This window comes from Salvia splendens, chromosome 10, assembly GCF_004379255.2.
Source record: "Salvia splendens isolate huo1 chromosome 10, SspV2, whole genome shotgun sequence".
Lineage (NCBI taxonomy): Eukaryota > Viridiplantae > Streptophyta > Magnoliopsida > Lamiales > Lamiaceae > Salvia > Salvia splendens.
In genome coordinates this window covers 26,146,842-26,165,113 of record NC_056041.1, presented here as the reverse complement: position 1 = coordinate 26,165,113, position 18,272 = coordinate 26,146,842, and the positions used below count along the sequence as shown (strand labels likewise).

The window sequence follows — 18,272 nt, the reverse complement described above, 5'->3', positions numbered from 1 at the left end:
GAAGGAGAAATTGATGGTGACGTCGGAGAGTAAGTTCTTCAGCCAGAAAGCGGGGATTAAGCACCTCCTTCAAGGGGATAAGAACACTGCTTTTTTCCACTCTATGGTTAAGACTAACAACTCTCGGAATACTATCTCGTTCCTTTGTAGGGAAGACGGCTAAATCATGGATGATCATGATGAGATTATTGAGAGCTTTGTGAACTTCTACAAAGGGCTCTTTGGGACAGCAAAGGATGCACAACCGGTTAGACCAGAAATTCTTGAGAATGACCCTCAGTTGAACGACGAGAACAGAGAAGGGCTTGTCCGGGAAGTCACCGTGCAGGAAATCAAGGATGCTTTGTTAAACATTGATTAAGGAAAAGCTCCGGGGCCGGATGGTTTCTCATCAGCCTTCTTCAAGAAGAATTGGACAATCACCATGGATGATTTCGTTGAAGCAATCATAGAGTTCTTCCACACGGGGCGGCTACTTAAGAGCCTCAACACGACAATCATAGCCCTTATCCCGAAGACGAATAACAATCCTAAAGTGGGGGACTTCCGACCAATTGTATACTGCAATGTTGTCTACAAGGCAATCACGAAGATCATATCAAAGAGGATGGAATCTTTGTTGCCCAAGCTCGTGAACCAGGCTCAATCGGCTTTTGTTTCGGGGAGGAGCATCATGGATAACATTCACTTAGAAACAGAGCTAATGCGGTTCTACGACCGTGCGGGGGGTGTACCACGATGCACGATTAAAATCGACCTCCGAAAGGCCTACTACACCATTAACTGGGAGTTTCTTGAAGATGTGCTCCTAGGACTCAACTTCCACTCAATCTTTATTGAGAGAATCATGGAGTGTGTTACGTGCCCGTCTTCCTCTATCATTATGAATGGAAGTGCTCACGGGTTCTTCAAAGGTAAAAGGAGACTACAGCAAGGTGACCCAATGTCCCCGGCTCTCTTTATCCGTTGCATGGAATACCTCTCCCGCTTGCTCTCTCAACGTACTCAAGGACCACACTTTTCTTTTCACCCTCACTGTGCCTCGCTTCGTATTACTCACATTGCTTTTGAAGATGACCTTATGTTGTTTAGTCACGGTGACCCATACTCATTGTACGTACTTAGAGAATCCATCGAGGAATTCTCAGCGTGCTCGGGGCTTGAAGTTAATCAAGGAAAATCTAACATCTTTCTTGCAGGAACAATGACAGGCTAGAGAAGAGAACTACTTGTTGATACCTTTGGGTTCCCCGTCGCTCATCTACCTGTTAAGTACCTGGGCATCCCGTTAGCGTCGCGTGTGCTCTAGACGGCCGACTACTCGCAACTTATTGAAAAATTCTCCACCGCAGTGAAAAAATGGAATGGTAAGTCCTTATCCTTTGCAGGCAGACTTGAACTTATTCGAGCTTATTTGCAGGGTGCGGAGGCATATTGGCTGCAAGCCTTCCTAATTGTAGGTACGGTCACAACCCGACTAGTGGCGATTGCAAGACAGTTTCTGTGGGGATCCAAATTCTCCAAAGTGGCATGGAAGGATGTCTGCCTCCCGAGGGAAGAGGGCGGCTTGGGACTTCGGGACTTGGACAGTTGGAACACGGCGCTACATGTTAAAATCCTTTGGAATATCTTTGCCAAGAAGGACACCTTGTGGATCCAATGGGTGCATACTGAAATTGTCAGAGGTACAGACTTTTGGGATTGGCAACCGAGACCGAAGATTGACTCCCCCCTCATCAAGTATCTTATATCTATCCGGGATGAAATGGGGGGAGAGTTCCTAGGAAGAAGGTGGAGAAACTTTTAACGGAGTGGAGCTACGACGGGTCCTGACCATGCGGAGAACATCGGTTCTGGGCGAAGTTCGTCTGGAAAGACCTCATTCCCCCAAAGCACTCTTTCATCTGCTGGCTTGCACTCCGGGAAAGACTCATGACACGCGACCGTGTTACATGGACGGCGACCGAGAAGAACTGTGCCTTCTGCATGACACGTGATGAGATGATCGAGCACCTTTTCTTCAAGTGCCCGGAGACGAAGAAGATTTGGGAAGAGATTAGGAGTTGGATCAGAATGCAGAGAAGATGTTCAACCATCAAGAGCGCAATCAAGTGGATCGTAAGGAACAAGACGGGCTCGGCAATTGTTCAGAAAGTGCAAAGGATTGGCCTCATGGCCTCGGTCTACTTTATTTGGAAGGCCAGGAATGCCTAAATCAAGGATGGGAAAAAGTTTGATGTGGAAAGGACGACTTTCCTCATCAAGTCCACCACTTACAGCCCACTCTACTCATGTTTCCCTGATGATCAAGTCATTCAACACCTATCGGAGAAGAAAAATCAAAGTTAGAAGGATTGCCTGAGTTCCTACTCCCAGTGTTCACTCGTTGGATAACCTTTTAGCGCTGCTCACTCGGGTACTCTTTTTCCTCCTAGGGTCTTTTTTCCTACGAGTTTTTGGCCTTAGCGGATTTTAACGAGGCCCGACCCATGCCAGGGTTTGTGAGTAGGGCCGCAGTTTTGGGTATGTTGTTCTTGCTTCTTTGTTGTTGTTTGCTCCTCGTCGGGGTTTTGTCCCTCGAGTTTTGCTTTTGTCTTTAAGATTCACGGGCATGTCCGGTTTCCTGTCCCTTGGGTATGCCCAAGAAGAAGCTTGTAATCTTCTGTTTCATCTATTCAATTGATCAATTATCAAAAAAAAAAGAGCTCTCTTAGTGGGGTTTGAGAATTTCTCTCACTAGAATTTTTTCTCTCTAGGAAAAATCTTCTAGCGCCTCACGCTTACCTCTTTCTTCCACTTCCCGAAGACATTTTTCCATCCTCCCAGTTTCATTTCTTCCATTCACAGTCCCCCGTGTTGCTTTTCAATGGTTATGACCAAGTGGTGGGTTTGCTGTGTGGAAGTCAAGTGTGTTTTTGCACCTTCCGGCGAGTGTGTTACACATTTTCTGTTCTAATAACTGTCCACCACCCACCATACTCGTCATGCCTTAACTTTGGCTTTCAATCACTTATGATTTTTGGGTTTTATACTGCGCTGAAGAGCTTTATGAAAGCTATGGTGGCGATGGTGTAACGTTCGAAGTTCGTCTGGTTTTCTCAACCTTTTCCGAGGGAGAAGGCTTCACTTGCTGACGGTTCTAACAAGGCAGCAAGAGGGGAGGTTGCACCTTCAACTCGGTGCAGGGAATAAGAAATAGCTGTGGTGAGCATCGAATCCTGTTTGGGAGGGCTGCTCGGTCTACCATTTTAAGCTAAGTTACTCCCCGTCTCCTCTTTGTTGTTTTTAAGAGTTCATTATCGCCAAATTCTTAAAATCCGAGTGTGTTTTTTCCCTTTTTCCATCGCTGAAGTTGTTGGCCTTGACTTTGTGGAGCGGCCGTTTAGCTCCACGTAGAGAGAACAGCGAAAAATCACTTTACCAGTGAACCAACTCGGGTCAACGGTGATATCTAGTGTATTGTTCCCGGTTCAGCAGAGGAGGGCAGCAGTTTGGCTTGTTGTGGGCAGCAGTTTTGATTGTTGTGTACAACAGTTTGGCTTGTTGCACTGACTATCCCAGACGGCCTAATTTGGGTGCTGCACCACCTTGTTCTTTTCCACCTTAGGAAGAGGTACACTGCACATTCCAAAAATAGAAGGGGCATTTGAGATGTGTTGACAAATGCTACTCTAGGTGATGCATGCATTTCAAAGCACACTCGTGATACTTCCTTGGCACACTTTCAAATCAGCATACCAAAGTCAAAGGGGGCTGACTCAGCAATTGCCATGTAGGCAGTGTCAGCCGTCCACATCAGCTGTGAACCGGCTCCACGTCTCCAGTGACTAGGCATCCCCGTCATCATCCCAGCCTTAAGTGATGACTTGATTGCCACGTGCGTTACAACCTGTCACCCACGTGGTTGTGACGTAGCGCCCATTGTGTAACAGCTGTCACTAAAATTATGGCTAAGGATAAATGATGCCCTTCAGCTGAGATTCAACTAGGGCTCGATGATCTAAGCGAAACGATTAGAAACTTTGTGGTGCTCGAGACACCAGCTGATTCATCGAATATCCATGCAGCTTGTATCCCTGATGAGATCTCATCACCTGTGGGGCCAAACGTTCAAGGCCTCCCGGCGTATCTAGCATGGCTCAAACGAGCAGTCCACTTCGAGATTGATCCGATCTACCAAAAAGAAGACATCGCGCTCGTTAAGTATGCGCTCAGTACCTCGTACTCGACACAAAGGATATTACACCTATCACCCGTGGATGGGGCATGGAACCCGAAGTGAAGATCCCAGTCTGGATGCGCCTTGTTGACTTGCCACTTGACCTTTGGACCTTACGGCGGTCAGCAAAATTGCCTCATATATTGGGACACCAGTCACCACGGATTTCAAAAGACTCAGGCCAGAGTCAATGGATGGGCCCAAAATCCAAGTTATCGTGAACACAGCACAACGGCCTCGTGAAGTAATTAACATTAAGCTCCCTTCGGGGGATTTCCTCGACTTGAAGACTGAATATGAGTTCATGCCAAAATACTGCCCAACATGCAAGGTCCTCGCCATATATTGGAAGAATGTACCGGCAAAGTGGAAGAATGGCAACTCGTGGGGAGAAATCGGTATGTTCCGATATCAAGGTCACATGGGCGATCAAAGAGTGCAACTAGAAATCCAACTACTTTTGGTCCCACATATCAGAAGTGGGCATCTGAGCAACAACCACGATTCAAACACCCCCCATGGTTCCATGCTAAAAATCAATGGAGACCTAAAGAAAACAACTTCCAAGAGGGGAGGCACAACCCTATGCCTTCTGTTCTAGGGGGTTTCCCCTCTCGCCAAACCAATTTGGACCCCTTACGACAGAAGATGAAGGCGGCACCTCGACCATCCCCCATGATCGACAATGAATGATTTCATCTCAGTTGTTGTGCAACAGCTTGCCGGACAACAAGCAAATGACAAACATGGGCGAATCAAGAGCCGTGATCCGAGGATTGCAGCCAGGGAAAGAAGAGAGAAAGAGGCCGACCCACATAATGTTGAAGGAGACACTCATACCGACTGTATTGAGCAAACTGCTAAGGACCCGCCCCTTATCCAAGAGAAACAATTACATTAAAGCGAGCCTGAAATCGCTGGTCCAGCCGAGGGAACGGTTATGGCAAAGAATAATGTTCCAGGGACTTCGAAGGGTCAAGCCATAATTGCGGACAACATGAATGAACAGGTGGTGATAGAATTAGAGAGACCTGGTCCTTCGGGGAAAAAGAAAGAAGAATGAAGCAAGAAAAAGGGCAGAGACATATAGACGCAATCAAAGACTAGGGACACTCCTAAACAAGGGGATGGGGAGGCTGAGGATGACCCGGAACATGGAATGTACGGGGAATGCAGCAACTCTCGAGACAAAATCGACGTTATGGGGCTACTTGAAACCAAACTCAAGCAGAAGAACTACACTTATCTGATGAAGAACAAGTTTAATGGTTAGCTGAATATTGACAACTTTGATAAACGTGACAAGAGCAGGATGCTTATCATTTGGAATCCAAGACGCGTCGAGTTGGAACTATTTAATGTGGATGCCCAGACAATCCACACCAAAATCAGGTGCTTAACTTCCAATAACTGTTTTCATTTTACTTTGGTGTATGGTGAACATTCCATTCCTGATAGAAGGCCTATATGGGACTCGTTAATTAAAATTATTTCACATGATGAACCAACTCTTGTTAGCGGGGACTTCAATAAATGGCAACAAATGAGGGAGTTGGGGGAGTCGTCTCAACCAAGTACGAAGTCAAAATATGGTGGATACGTGTTCTCTCCTTGTCCTTGAAGATGTAATGGCCACAGGCTGCCAATTCACGTACACAACAAACATAGGCATCCTGAGCAAAATCGATAGAGCCATGGTCAATGATGCTTGGTACATGAATGGATACATGGCTGCAACAGAATACTTGCCAGCTGGAGTATACTCGGACCATTCACCGGTTGTCACGACTCTATTCGGTAAAATTGCTTCCTACCCTAAGCCGTTCAAAATTTTCAACTTTTGGCTTAAGCACGAAAGGTTTAATGAACTCATGGAAGAGAATTGACAAGTGAATGTCCAAGGCACTGCCCAATATGTGTTAGCCAAATGGGGCAGACTATTCAAACAACACCTGAAGGCTTTCAACTTCAATGAGTTTAGTGAGCTATCCAAGCGGGCAAAGGAAGTTGTTGAGAAACTCGTGGAGCTTCAAAAAAGGGCAGACATCGACACAACTTACCAAGATTTGAGGGATCAAATCAAAACCCGTATCTTGAAGAATCCGAGAGAGCATACTTCGAGCAAAAGGCCAAATTCGAATTCTCACGCTTCGGCGACCGAGGGATGGCGTTCTTTCCCTCACTGGTGAAAAGGAACAATTCAAGGAACTCTATCTCCTTCTTTTATAGGAATGATGGTACAATCACGAGGAACCAAGAAGAGATTAACCAAGATTTTGTGGGCCACTTCACTTCGCTCCTTGGAACTAAGAAGGAAACTGAACCAGTTGACCTTGACGTTCTCCGGTAGGGACCACTCGTTGATGATTTGGACAGCCAAGAAATGGTGCGAACAGTCACTAATGAAGAGATCAAAGTGGCTCTATTCGACATAGGCAACGATAAGGCACCAGGACCCGATGGCTACTCATCAGCTTTCTACAAGAACCAATGAGACAGAATTGGAGAAAATATGACAGGGGCAGTAAAAGAGTTCTTCACCACAGGATGGCTTTTGAGGAATCTCAACACCACGATCGTGAGTTTGATTCCTAAAATAGTAGTCAACCCAACAGTTGGTGATTTCCGACCAATTGCATGCTGCAATGAGATTTGTAAGATCATCACCAAGATCCTATCGGCCATAATGCTCCCATTGCTGAACAAGCTAGTTAATGCAGCACAATTCACCTTCATTCCCGGCAGAAGCATCATGGACAACATCCACTTGGACAAGAATTGATGCAGGGGTATGCGAATAAGAAGAACTCCCCAATGTGCACTGTCAAAATCGACTTGCGCAAGGCCTATGACAGGATTGACTGGGATTTCCTGAGGACAGTGCTGAACGGGCTGCAACTACATCCAAAGTTTGTGTACTCGGTGATGCAATGTGTTACTTCACCCCGGTTCTCTATTGCAATCAATGGCAGTTCACATGGTTTCTTCGAAAGCAAGAGGGGCATCCGACAAGGCGACCCTAAGTCTCCAACGCTTTTCATCTTTTGCATGGAGTATCTCTCCCGCTTACTTGCCGCTCGTACAACCGATAATGACTTCAACTACCACGCAAAGTGTGCCAAGCAAAAAATCACCCATCTTGCCTTCGTTGACGATCTTATGTTGTTTGGCAGGGGAAATGCTATGTCTATGGCCATCCTAGCAGACACAATGCCGGAGTTTTCGGCATGCTCAGGCTTGGAGATCAATAAAGCCAAATCCAACCTTTTCACATGTGGGATTGAGAGAATGGACTTTGAGGAAATCAAGGAGGTTTTCAGCTTCCAAATAGGCGCCCTCCCAGTTAAATACTTAAGCGTGCCCCTCGACTAAAAAAAGCTCAACATCATGCACTACTCACCACTTATCGAAAAGATTGCCTCAACTACCAACAAATGGACAGGTACGAACCTTTCTTATGCGGGCAAAGATGAACTTATTCGATCTGTGTTGCAGGGCGTGGAATGCTACTGGTTACAAGTGTTCCCCCTCCTAGCAAACGTAAGGGACCGGATTGTATCCATCTGCCGTCAATTCCTTTGGGGAACGAAACACTTTCCAATTGCTTGGATGGATCTGTGCCCCCCAAAAGATGAATGCGGGCTAGGATTCAGGGATCTTGGAGCATGGAACAAAGCCCTTCTAGCTCGGATGTTGTGGAACATCCATCTGAAGAAGGGCTCTCTATGGATCAAATGGGTTCACAGCTACTTCCTTCAACACAAGACGATCTGGGAGTGGACGGCGAAGAAACGGAATTCACCCCTATTCAAAAGAGTCCTTGAGATTAGAGATGAAATGCTCAGTGTCCGGACAACAGGAAAAGTAGCACAGCGTTGGGCCAAGTGGGACGAGACAAAGGGGACGACCGAGGCATACGAAGGGTTCCTCCCTAAAGGGGAACGAAAACTTTAGCCTAGATTCATCTAGAAAGACATCGTGCCACCTAAGTATTCCTTCACAACATGGCAAGCGATCAAGGGCCGGCTTGCAACGAGGGACAGAATGGGATACATGAACATCGATCCGCAATGTCCATTGTGCTTGACACACACCGAGTCAACCGACCACCTGTTCTTCAAATGTCAGAAGACAAGAGAAGTATGGAGATCCATCAAAAGCTGGTTGGGACTACGGAGAATGATCAGCTCAATTCCAAGTGCTATCAAATGGATAACTAAGGAACGAGTCACCGCTGTGCTACGCAAAGCTAGGAGGCTAGCTTTAATGGCAACAGTCCGCCTTACATGGAGGGCAAGGAACGCTGTTGTCCACGAAGGTACGGATTTCAAACCAAGACACGTTGTGTTCGAGGTTAAGAAGATCACATATGCCACTCTATATTCCTTCTACCCACATGAAATAGTGCAGAAATATCTCGGAGTATAGGGATCAAATGGAAACACAAACCGCCACTCAGGTACTCTTTTTCCCCTTAGAGAGTTTTTCCAACTGGGTTTTATCTCTAAGGGATTTTAACGAGGCCCTCACTCCCCTCTAGGGAGTGACTAGTGGTACATGCTGTGATATACTCAAGTAGGACATTAATTATGACGAGCATTCAATCGCTGAAGAAGGGACTTTGCTAAGCCACCCATCTGGTCTTGATCACCCCCATACACGTGGGTCCCTTGTTCCCCGAGTCTGTCACTATGAGGATACTTTGCATGATAAACAAAAGTTCACAAGGCTCAGTGATACAATGATGTCAAGTAGTACGGATGGAATTCGACTTCACACGACAATCAATTCGCGCATGGACCGTGGCAATCGCACCAGTGTGGAAGTTTTATCCAGCCACTTTGACTTCTCAGTCACCCCCATGCACGGGGGTCGCTTCTTCCCCGAGTCTGCCACTATGAGGATACTTTGCATGATAAACAAAAGTTCACAAGGCTCAGTGATACATCGATGTTAAGTAGTACGGATGGATTTTGACTTCGGAAGACAATCATTTCGCGCATTGACCATGCCAATCGCACCATTGTGGAAGTGTTATCCAACCACTTCGACTTCTCAGTTAACCCTATGCAAGTGGGTCCCCTCTGGCCCAAGCCTGCCACTATAAGGATACTTTTCATGATAAACAAAAGGTTTTCGAAGGGTGCATGACTGGTTATTTTTGTTGATTGTATGCTCTAAACTAGATATGTCTTGTAATTCTCGAGCATCTTGGCTTGACTATAATTTGCTTGACATCCCCCCCATCAGCTAACTAGCCTCGGCGAGTTGGTTTGTATCACTCGGGTATGCCCGTGTTATACTTGTAATTTTTTTTATCTTTGCTTTTAATTCCATTCGTTGAAACACCAAAAAAAAAGAGCTATCACCGAGATTTTCTCTCTCTAGAAAGAATTCTCTCTGACTTCTCTCTAGAATCCTCACTCCCTCTCTCTCTAGTTTTCGCTTCTTTCTCTCTTCGCGTCTAATCTTCTACCCCTCTGGTGGATTAAGCGGCTATAACATCACCATTTCCTCCGATTTGAGTGTGTTTTCATCCAAAAAAATCCATCAAAAATTTGAGTGCGTATGGCCCATATTTCATGTCTCCTTGTGGGTTTCCTTCCGGCCTTTCCTTCTGTTTCTGACGCCCCTTCAAAAGAAAGTCCCCAGTTTTCCAAAACTACCATAGTAAGGATAATTTATATGATAAACAAAAGATCCTTGTTTAAAGGGTTGGGTACTCCAAGCTTACTCAAGTGACCCCTCTCCCCAAGCCCTCCCATCTTGGGTACACTTTTTCCTCTTTTTCCAGGCATAACCCGTGCCATGCGCCACCCAAAGACAAATCTTTTCGACCACTTGACCGTGTAATGCGCCTCGCACACGGCATTTTGATTTACCAGAATGGGGGCCGAGAGTATGCCTCGGCATTTTGATATATATAGGGGTGTGATCAACTGCTAACAATTTAAGTTGCTAACTGTGCTAACTCATCAACGCAGTGTATTAAAAATGTTAACACGATGACATTAAAATGTCAATACATAATTTTGTTGAAATTCAATATATTGTGTTAGTATTATTTGTTGACATTTTAATGTTAACGTGTTAGATATTTTTAATACATTGCATTGATGAATTAGCAGAGTTAGCAACTTAAATAGTTAGCAATGTAACAAACCCCTATATTTAGATATATCTATATAGATATATATTTATACAGGTAAAATATACCCAGTCTAATTGCATGGAGATATAGAGATTTGAAATAATAATAGTAATATAATAATATAAGTGCAAGTTTAAAATTTCCAAATTGATGCTGTAAAAGTAAAAGGTATACATTGATATGAAAACAGTAAAAATATCCATACTACTTTATCTGGTAATAACACAGTTTCGAATGGTCTCATTAGTGAATTAATATTTTTTTAATAATAATTCACAATTACAGTACATTCGATTGTGAATTAAGTGGCTTTTTACTACGATTGACAATATAAGTATTCTTAATCGTGAATTAGTAATTTTTAGCCATAATTCTTAAACTCCAAATAATTTTAGTTAAAAATAAAAATATTTTGATTGTAATTCACAACTTTAATTAAGGTTATAGTTGAGAATTATAATCCACAACTTCGAATACTCATTACTCACAATTGTGAGTTGACTATTCTATCTGTTTGTATTTTAGTTGAACTAATTGTTACTTTTGTAACAACTAGTTTGAGATGTTTATTCTAAATATTAAAATATGGACTTTGTGTGTGATACGGAGTATAATTATCGATTTGAAACACAAAAGTGGATATCGTTGTCGGCAAAAAAATGAAAATGTTATAAATTTGTCAACCTAATACAACCATATTTTTCTTTTCTAGTGCGGTGAGATAAATAATGGAGCCAAACCTACCCACCAACTGAATTGCATGCAAATATCAACTTTTCAATGATGTTAGATACTCCTTTCACACACAAGTGATGAGATCATTCGACTTATTAGTCGGGAGTGATTTAATATATGTTGTCCCATTATACGACTAATTACGCGTAAATAATTAATAGAGATTGAATTGGCCTCCTTCGAACTCTATCCCATCCATTAGACCATCCGCAATGGGCGGACGATGGCACGCCCGATGTCGCGCATCGTCCGCGCCATTCATCGTCCGCCCCCATTGTGGGTGTGTGGCAGAGGCCGCGGACGATAGTCGCGGCCTATGCTTCGGGCGCGACTTAAACCGCGGACGATGGCCATCGTCCGCTCCATTGCGGACGTCGCGGACGATGGACGCGGACGATGGCCATCGTCCGCGACATCGTCCGCCCCATTGTGAAGGCCGCGGACGATGGCACGCGGACGATGGCACGCGGTTTCGTTTTTTTATAAATAGCGTTCATTTGTAATATTTCATTTCACACGATTTCATCTTCGAAACTTACATTTACATAATTACTACGAAATGGATTCAAGCCCCAATAGCCCTACGTTTAGCGGAGAGGCGCATTGGTCGGGTACAGAACCCGGCGATTATCGTTCGTTCGGCGACAACACCCATTACGATCCCGATTTCAGTACGGAATCGTATGGGTTGTCTGATATGGAGCCGTCGCCGCACCGCCCAACCGTATCGGCCGATCCCGCCCCCGCAGCGACCGGTGCCGCCAAGGGGAAGGCGAAGCGGAACCGGCAACGGGCGCAGAAGTTGCCGCCTCCCGGTGACTGCGATGAGTACGCCCCCGGCCGTACGAACTACACCGGCGACGAAACTCTCACTTTGGCCCGGTGTTGGGTAGATATATCGGAAGATCCGATATTCTCCAACAACCAGAGACAGACCGCGTACTGGGAGCGCATCGCGGACCTCTACAATTCGGTCAAGCCGCCGACCGCGTACAAGCGCAAGCGTGAGCAACTCCGCAAGCACTGGGATCAAATCAAGAAGCAAGTGAACTTGTACTCGGTGGAGTTCGAGAAGTGCGCGCGATCACAGGGGAGCGGCGAGAGCGTGCACGACGTGCGCTCTAAAGCGATGTTGTCGTACCGGTCGATGTTCGGCAAGTTCAAGCACGAGGCCATCTGGGCGCTCTTGAGGGAGAAGCAGAAGTTCCAAGGTGGAATTCTGCACACTGGTGCGCCGAAGAGGACAAAGGTCACCGAAGCTGGTGACTACACGAGCAGCGGCAGCGGCACTAACCCGGTTGACCTCAACCGGACGTACGTGGATGAAGGGAGTTCCGGCACACCGGTGTCCTCCCGGCGTCCTCCCGGCATCAAGGCTGCGAAGGCCAAGGGGAAGGCGACCGCGACGTCATCGTCGACCGCTGCAACCCCTGATCTGGACCCGGATGAGCTCCCGACGCAGACGTCCACCGCGTTTGCGTCGTTAGCTACAACGTCGATGGCAAGGACGATGTGGCAGACGCACAAGGCCCTCAGGAAGTGCACCGACCCCGAACAAGCCGAGTATCTCCGTGCATTACTCGATGAGTTGCGTAGGAAGTTGGGAATTGGCCCGACTTAGTTTTTTCTTTTTTTAGTTGAATGGTGTAATTTTTTTTTATTAAACTTCGCCGCTTGTTATTTAGTCGTTTTTTTTTACTCGTTACGTGTTATTTGAAAACAGTTAAATTAATTAAACAAAACAATAAAATGATGATGTGGCGCGTCATAGGGCGCCCCACTGCAGGTGGAGAATGAGGAGGATAAAAATGCTGACGTGGCGCGCCATAGGGCGCGCCTTAGGGCGCCCCACTGCTGATGGTCTTACATACATCATATAAGATCATACAACTAGTATTTCAATAAGCACTTAATCATTTAATTAAAAATCAATTATTCTATAAATATATATGAGTTGGGGCAACTTTTCAAAAAATGGAAATATGCATATTTTTATGAGTCGGACGTAAATTAAAAGCACACTTATTGTTACAATATGGAAGGAGTATTTATTATCTATCTTCTGTTAGGAATATTGCAATCACACTATAAGATTTGTTGAAAAGAAGCTAATAAGAGCATCCCTAATGCAGCCACTAAGAGTTGTTCTCGTGCCGTAGGCATGGCAGTGGGCCTGCTCACGGCTGTGCCCGTACCGTCGGTACGGACGTGCTCTTAGCTAAGAGTTGTGCTCTTCCGGTGGGTGGCACGCGCGCAGGACAAGTGGCGTGCATTGTGTAGGCAGTGACGCCCAATCGCCCCACAATTAGGCTTGAATTTAATTCATTATTTTTTTTAAATACTTAAAAAATATGAAAAAATAAATAAAAAGGTATTTTTCCACTTCCCAAAATAGAGTCATGTATGACATTTTTTTGAATTTATATATATATATATACATATATATATAGGGGAGCGTTATTCTCCTATTCATCCCTTAGATTATTCTCCTATTCATCCCTTAGATTCTTTATTCTTCTTAATATGGGCCGTTAGATCTCATTCATCAACGGTCCAGATGATCTGCATTATTACACTATAATGGTACATTATTAGTCGGTGTGCATTATTCAACTGAAAATCTGCATTATTACACTATAATGGTGCATTATTAGTCGGTGTGCATTATTCAACTGAAAATCTGCATTATTAAATGACATGTGGCACCAATCTAACCGTCGGATGACAAAATCGTGGGACTGAGATTAAAAAGAACAAAGAACAAAAGATACAAAAAGGAAATGAATACATCCCTATATATATATATATTTATCCATAATTCATCTATAAATATATCTTCATTAATTATCCATTTTTCACATCAAACTATCTCTCACTCATACTTCTCTCATATTTCTTCATTCGCAACCTCTCTCCTGCGACGAGGTGAGCATACAACGGTGCACGAGATGAAAAATAAAAGAATAACAATCCGCGACACCAAAGCTCACGTCCAACTACAATAACTAGTCGAACACATTTAAACAAAATTCTACCACGAATAGCAGTTTTTTTCTATTTTGAGATTTATTAATGTATTTTATTATTATGGAAATGGGCTCAAGCCCATGCTAAGAACCTGAAATAAAAAATACTCCCTCCGTCCCCAATAATATGCACTCTTTCCTTTTTAGTCCGTCTCATAAGAATATGCAATTTCTAATTTTTAAAAGTTTTTTATCTCTAATGAGGTGGAACTCATTCTCTACTAACAATACTTTATTTACTTTTTCTCTCTACCTCTCTCTTACGTCACCAATTTTACATTAAAATTTGTGCCGACTACAAAGTGCATATTAATTGGGGACGGAGGGAGTAATAAAAAAGGTGTCGGACGCAGTTGGGAATGCTCTAAGAGCATCGGCAATGCACTGGGCCGGGGCCGCAAATCGCGAGTCTCGGCCAGTCACAAGCGTTAATCGGAGGGGAGTCACGGCCCAGGCCGGTCCCGGGGCCGCATTTGCTGCTCGGTGACGGTCCCGCGGCCCGGCCTGGCGAGCGTTAATGGAGGACGGGCCGCATCCCGCAAGTCCCCAAAAATTAAATTTTTTTTACGTGCATTATCCATTTCATTCCTCTATTATACACTTTGTTTCGGCGTCAATGGATTGGTTCAACAGCGATGAATGTCAGATGGACGAGTTCGTTAACTCAAACAATTGGTACATGTCGGCGTCGCCACCATCGCAGCCGACGCCTAGTCCGGGAGTCGATAGCAACATCGACGTAACATCGCCCGTCAACACCGAAGAGTTCGAGATCAGTGAGATGGAGCCCGCTCAAGGGCGGGGCAAGGGCAAGGTCGGCGAGGAGGATGGGCCGAAGAAGTACAGTTCGCAAGAGACAATGTGGCTTGCGAGGAACTACATCGACGTCGATGAGGATCCTATCATCAGCAACCAGCAGTCCGGCAAGGTTTTCTGGGAGGGGATTGCTGAGAGGTATAACGCTGGGCGTCCTAAAGGGTCGATCGAGCGTAGCTACGTGAAGCTGCGCAAGCATTGGGGTCGGGTCCAGGCGGATATGAGCAAGTGGAATGGAAAGTGGGCCAACGTAGTCCGAATGTGGCCGTGCGGGCACAGCGAGGCGGACCTCGTCGAGAAGGGGAAGGAGGCGTTCTTCGCTGACGGGAAGAAGGACTTCAAGTACTTCGACATTTGGAAGCTCGTCGAGAAGAGCCCGGAGTTCACCAGCGGTGCCGAGCCGACGGCAACTGGGGCGGCGAAGAGAACCAAAGTTTCCGCCTCCGGAAACTACTCTTCGAGCGAAGGAGGTCCGACGATCGACCTCAACGTGACACACGACGACGTCTTTGGCTCCTCTCCTAGCATTCATAGCCGCCCGATGGGAACAAAGGCGGCAAAGAGGAAAACAAAGGGGAAGGCAACTGCGAGCAACTCTGCCATGGTGCCACCGCCGATCAATCCGTCTCTGGATAAGATGTCCAACCTTTGTCGGAGATGAGTATTACATGGCGGATGAGCCAGCTGACGGAGTTGACATCGAGGGATACATCGCCTACCTTCGCGCCCAAATAAAGAAGTAGTAGTTGTGGCCCGGGTTTCTAGTATTTTTAATTTGCTTCGTCTAGGAAATGTAATGTTAATTTCTAATGAACAATAACAATGCATTTTCCCGGTTTCAATTGTTCAACGAATTGCATTTACGAGTTAAATATGTTGAAGTTGTGAATAGTGTCATTTATTAGTTGCGGCCCGGGTTGTGGCCTGCAGGGTTAGAGCAGTTGGGGCCTGGGCAGCAACGGTAGAGGAATGATGACGTGGAGGGGACTTGGGGCCTGAAACCGGGCCGGGGTTATTGATGCCCTAAGAGCATCAGCAATGGTGCCCGTCCCGGCGGAATTCCGACCGGCAAGCCAGAATTCCGCGGCGGACGTCCGCCATTGTGCATGGTATGCACGGATACGGAATTCCGCAGAGGACACTGCAGTTCCGCGGCGTTACGCGGAATTCCGTCGAGACGGGCGTGCGGACGTCCGCCATTGTGTTGACTCCCACAGACGTCCACGCGGAATTCCCGTTTATTGCATTAATTGTGGGAAGTCCTTGGAGATGTCCGTCACTGTGCAGTGAGAAGTCCTTATGACGTGGCAGTGCAGTAGGAAATCCATATGAAATGCAGGTGTTGTTTTTGAGAATTTCGCGCTAGATGTTCTAAATAGTTTGATGCTGACACTGAAAAACTAGCCCACGTGGTTGGGCTTTAAATAGTTTGATGCTGACACTGAAAAACTAGCCCACGTGGTTGGGCAGATAGATGTCTATTTAATATTTGTAACCGTCTACATGTACATTAATTCCCCTTTTGTTATAAAACACTAACACAAGCAGAGAGAGTGTGAGAGCAAAACAAAAGAATGGTCGGTCACGTGCTGGTCTTCCCCTACCCCGCCCAAGGCCACATGCTCCCTCTCCTAGATCTGACCCACCAGCTCGCCTCCCGCGGCCTCACCATCACCATCCTCGTCACCCCCAAAAACCTCCCCTTCCTCACCCCCCTCCTCTCCTCCCACCCCTCCCTCATCTCCCCTCTCGTCCTCCCCTTCCCCCCTCACCCCTCCATCCCCCCCGGCGTCGAGAACACCCTCGATCTCCCCGCCTCCTCCTTCCGCCACATGATGTGCGCCCTCTCCTCCCTCCGCGATCCCCTCCTCCGCTGGCTCCGCTCCCACCCCTCCCCCCCCTCCTCCCTCATCTTCGACATGTTCCTCGGCTGGTCCCACCACCTCGCCTCCTCCCTCTCCCTCCCCTCCTTCGCCTTCTTCCCCTCCGGCGCCTTCGCCATCTCCTTCCTCCACTCCCTCTGGCGCCTCATGCCCCACGCCGATCCCGTCTCCTTCCCCGACATCCCCTGTTCCCCGACTTACCCCTGGTGGCAGCTCTCTCCCGTTTTCCGCAGCTACGTCAAAGGAGACCCAGATTCGGAATTTATCAAGGATTCCTACTTGGCCAATTTCCTGGGCCACGGCTTGATTTTCAACTCCTTTCACGAGATCGAAGGGGCCCATTTAGATTACTTGGCCCAAAAGAAATTTAACGTTTGGGCCGTTGGGCCTCTCCTACCGCCCGGCCACGTCACGGACCGGGGCGGCTCCAGCTCGGTTATTGCCGCCGAGGTCTGCTCCTGGCTCGACACGTGTCAAGACGACAGCGTAGTGTATGTCTGTTTCGGTAGCCAGGCTGTGTTGACCAACGAGCAAATGACGGAATTAGCCTCGGGTCTGGAGAAGAGCGGAGTGAGATTCGTGCTGTCGGTGAAGGGCGCCACGGTGGGGCACGGGGACGGGGCCTACGGCTCTGTCCCCGAGGGGTTCGAGGCCCGGGTGGCGGGGAGGGGCCTCGTCATCAGGGGGTGGAGCCCGCAGGTGGAGATACTGAGGCACGGGGCGGTCCGGGCGTTCCTGACGCACTGCGGGTGGAACTCGACTCTCGAGAGCGTCGTGGCGGGGGTGCCCATGCTGGCGTGGCCGATGGGGGCGGATCAGTACCTGAACGCCACGTTGCTGGTGGAGCAGCTGGGCGTGGCGATCCGGGTGTGCGAGGGGCCGACGACCGTGCTCGGGTCAGATGAGCTGGTGCGGGTTTTAGGGGAGGTTGCGGGCGACGGGTGGTCGGAGAAGCGGGCTCGGGCCGTGGCGCTGAGCAAGGCAGCGGGGGAGGCGATGAAGGATGGTGGGAAGTCATACAAGAATTTGGATGATTTTGCTGGGTTGTTAGCTCAAAAATAGTGTAACAAATGTAGAGTCACATTGTTTCAATAAAAATAGGGGTGGAGTTCAATTTGTATTATGGTTACTGCACTAGTACTACTACTTCCTGCCTGTTTTCCGCTAACAAAACACGATGTCATAAAAATAAATATAGTACAATTGATAGAAAATAAACAAACCAAGCTACAAATTAAATAAGAAGTGGAAAATGAAAAGAACTTAAACAATAGAGTATAATATTACACATTTATTTTTTGTGCAAATTTTTTCTCAAATGTACTGATGGAGAAATTTCGAGGTTATTTGAAGATTTTTGAATTTAAATAAAATTGGGGTGATAAAGTGCAAATTTTGGATCTATGAAACCAAATTTATGAAAATAAGAATGGAAGAAAATT

At 46.6% G+C, this 18,272-nt stretch overlaps 3 protein-coding genes across 3 annotated transcripts; all 3 read left to right on the top strand.

Moving 5' to 3' along the window:
* The first annotated feature begins 424 nt into the window (after positions 1–424).
* On the top strand, positions 425–4,282 carry LOC121752841. The gene is made up of 3 exons (XM_042147929.1): positions 425–914; positions 1,389–1,685; positions 3,975–4,282. The coding sequence occupies exons 1-3, from the start codon at positions 425–427 to the stop codon at positions 4,280–4,282; spliced, it is 1,095 nt and encodes a 364-aa protein (XP_042003863.1).
* A 2,718-nt stretch (positions 4,283–7,000) lies between these two features.
* LOC121752840 lies at positions 7,001–8,173 on the top strand. Its single transcript, XM_042147928.1, has 2 exons — positions 7,001–7,531; positions 7,715–8,173. The coding sequence occupies exons 1-2, from the start codon at positions 7,001–7,003 to the stop codon at positions 8,171–8,173; spliced, it is 990 nt and encodes a 329-aa protein (XP_042003862.1).
* An 8,280-nt stretch (positions 8,174–16,453) lies between these two features.
* On the top strand, positions 16,454–17,985 carry LOC121750467 (UDP-glycosyltransferase 89B2-like). The gene has a single exon (XM_042145005.1). The coding sequence runs from the start codon at positions 16,522–16,524 to the stop codon at positions 17,890–17,892; it is 1,371 nt and encodes a 456-aa protein (XP_042000939.1). The 5' UTR covers positions 16,454–16,521; the 3' UTR covers positions 17,893–17,985.
* The last annotated feature ends 287 nt before the right edge of the window (positions 17,986–18,272 follow it).

Coding starts and splice junctions, on each gene's coding strand:
- LOC121752841 (XM_042147929.1), top strand. CDS start 425: ATGGATGATTTCGTTGAAGCAATCATAGAGTTCTTCCACACGGGGCGG. Junction 915..1,388: donor TGCTCACGGGTTCTTCAAAG/GTAAAAGGAGAC, acceptor TATCCTTTGCAG/GCAGACTTGAACTTATTCGA. Junction 1,686..3,974: donor GCATACTGAAATTGTCAGAG/GTACAGACTTTT, acceptor GATGCCCTTCAG/CTGAGATTCAACTAGGGCTC.
- LOC121752840 (XM_042147928.1), top strand. CDS start 7,001: ATGCAGGGGTATGCGAATAAGAAGAACTCCCCAATGTGCACTGTCAAA. Junction 7,532..7,714: donor ACTTTGAGGAAATCAAGGAG/GTTTTCAGCTTC, acceptor TCTGTGTTGCAG/GGCGTGGAATGCTACTGGTT.
- LOC121750467 (XM_042145005.1), top strand. CDS start 16,522: ATGGTCGGTCACGTGCTGGTCTTCCCCTACCCCGCCCAAGGCCACATG.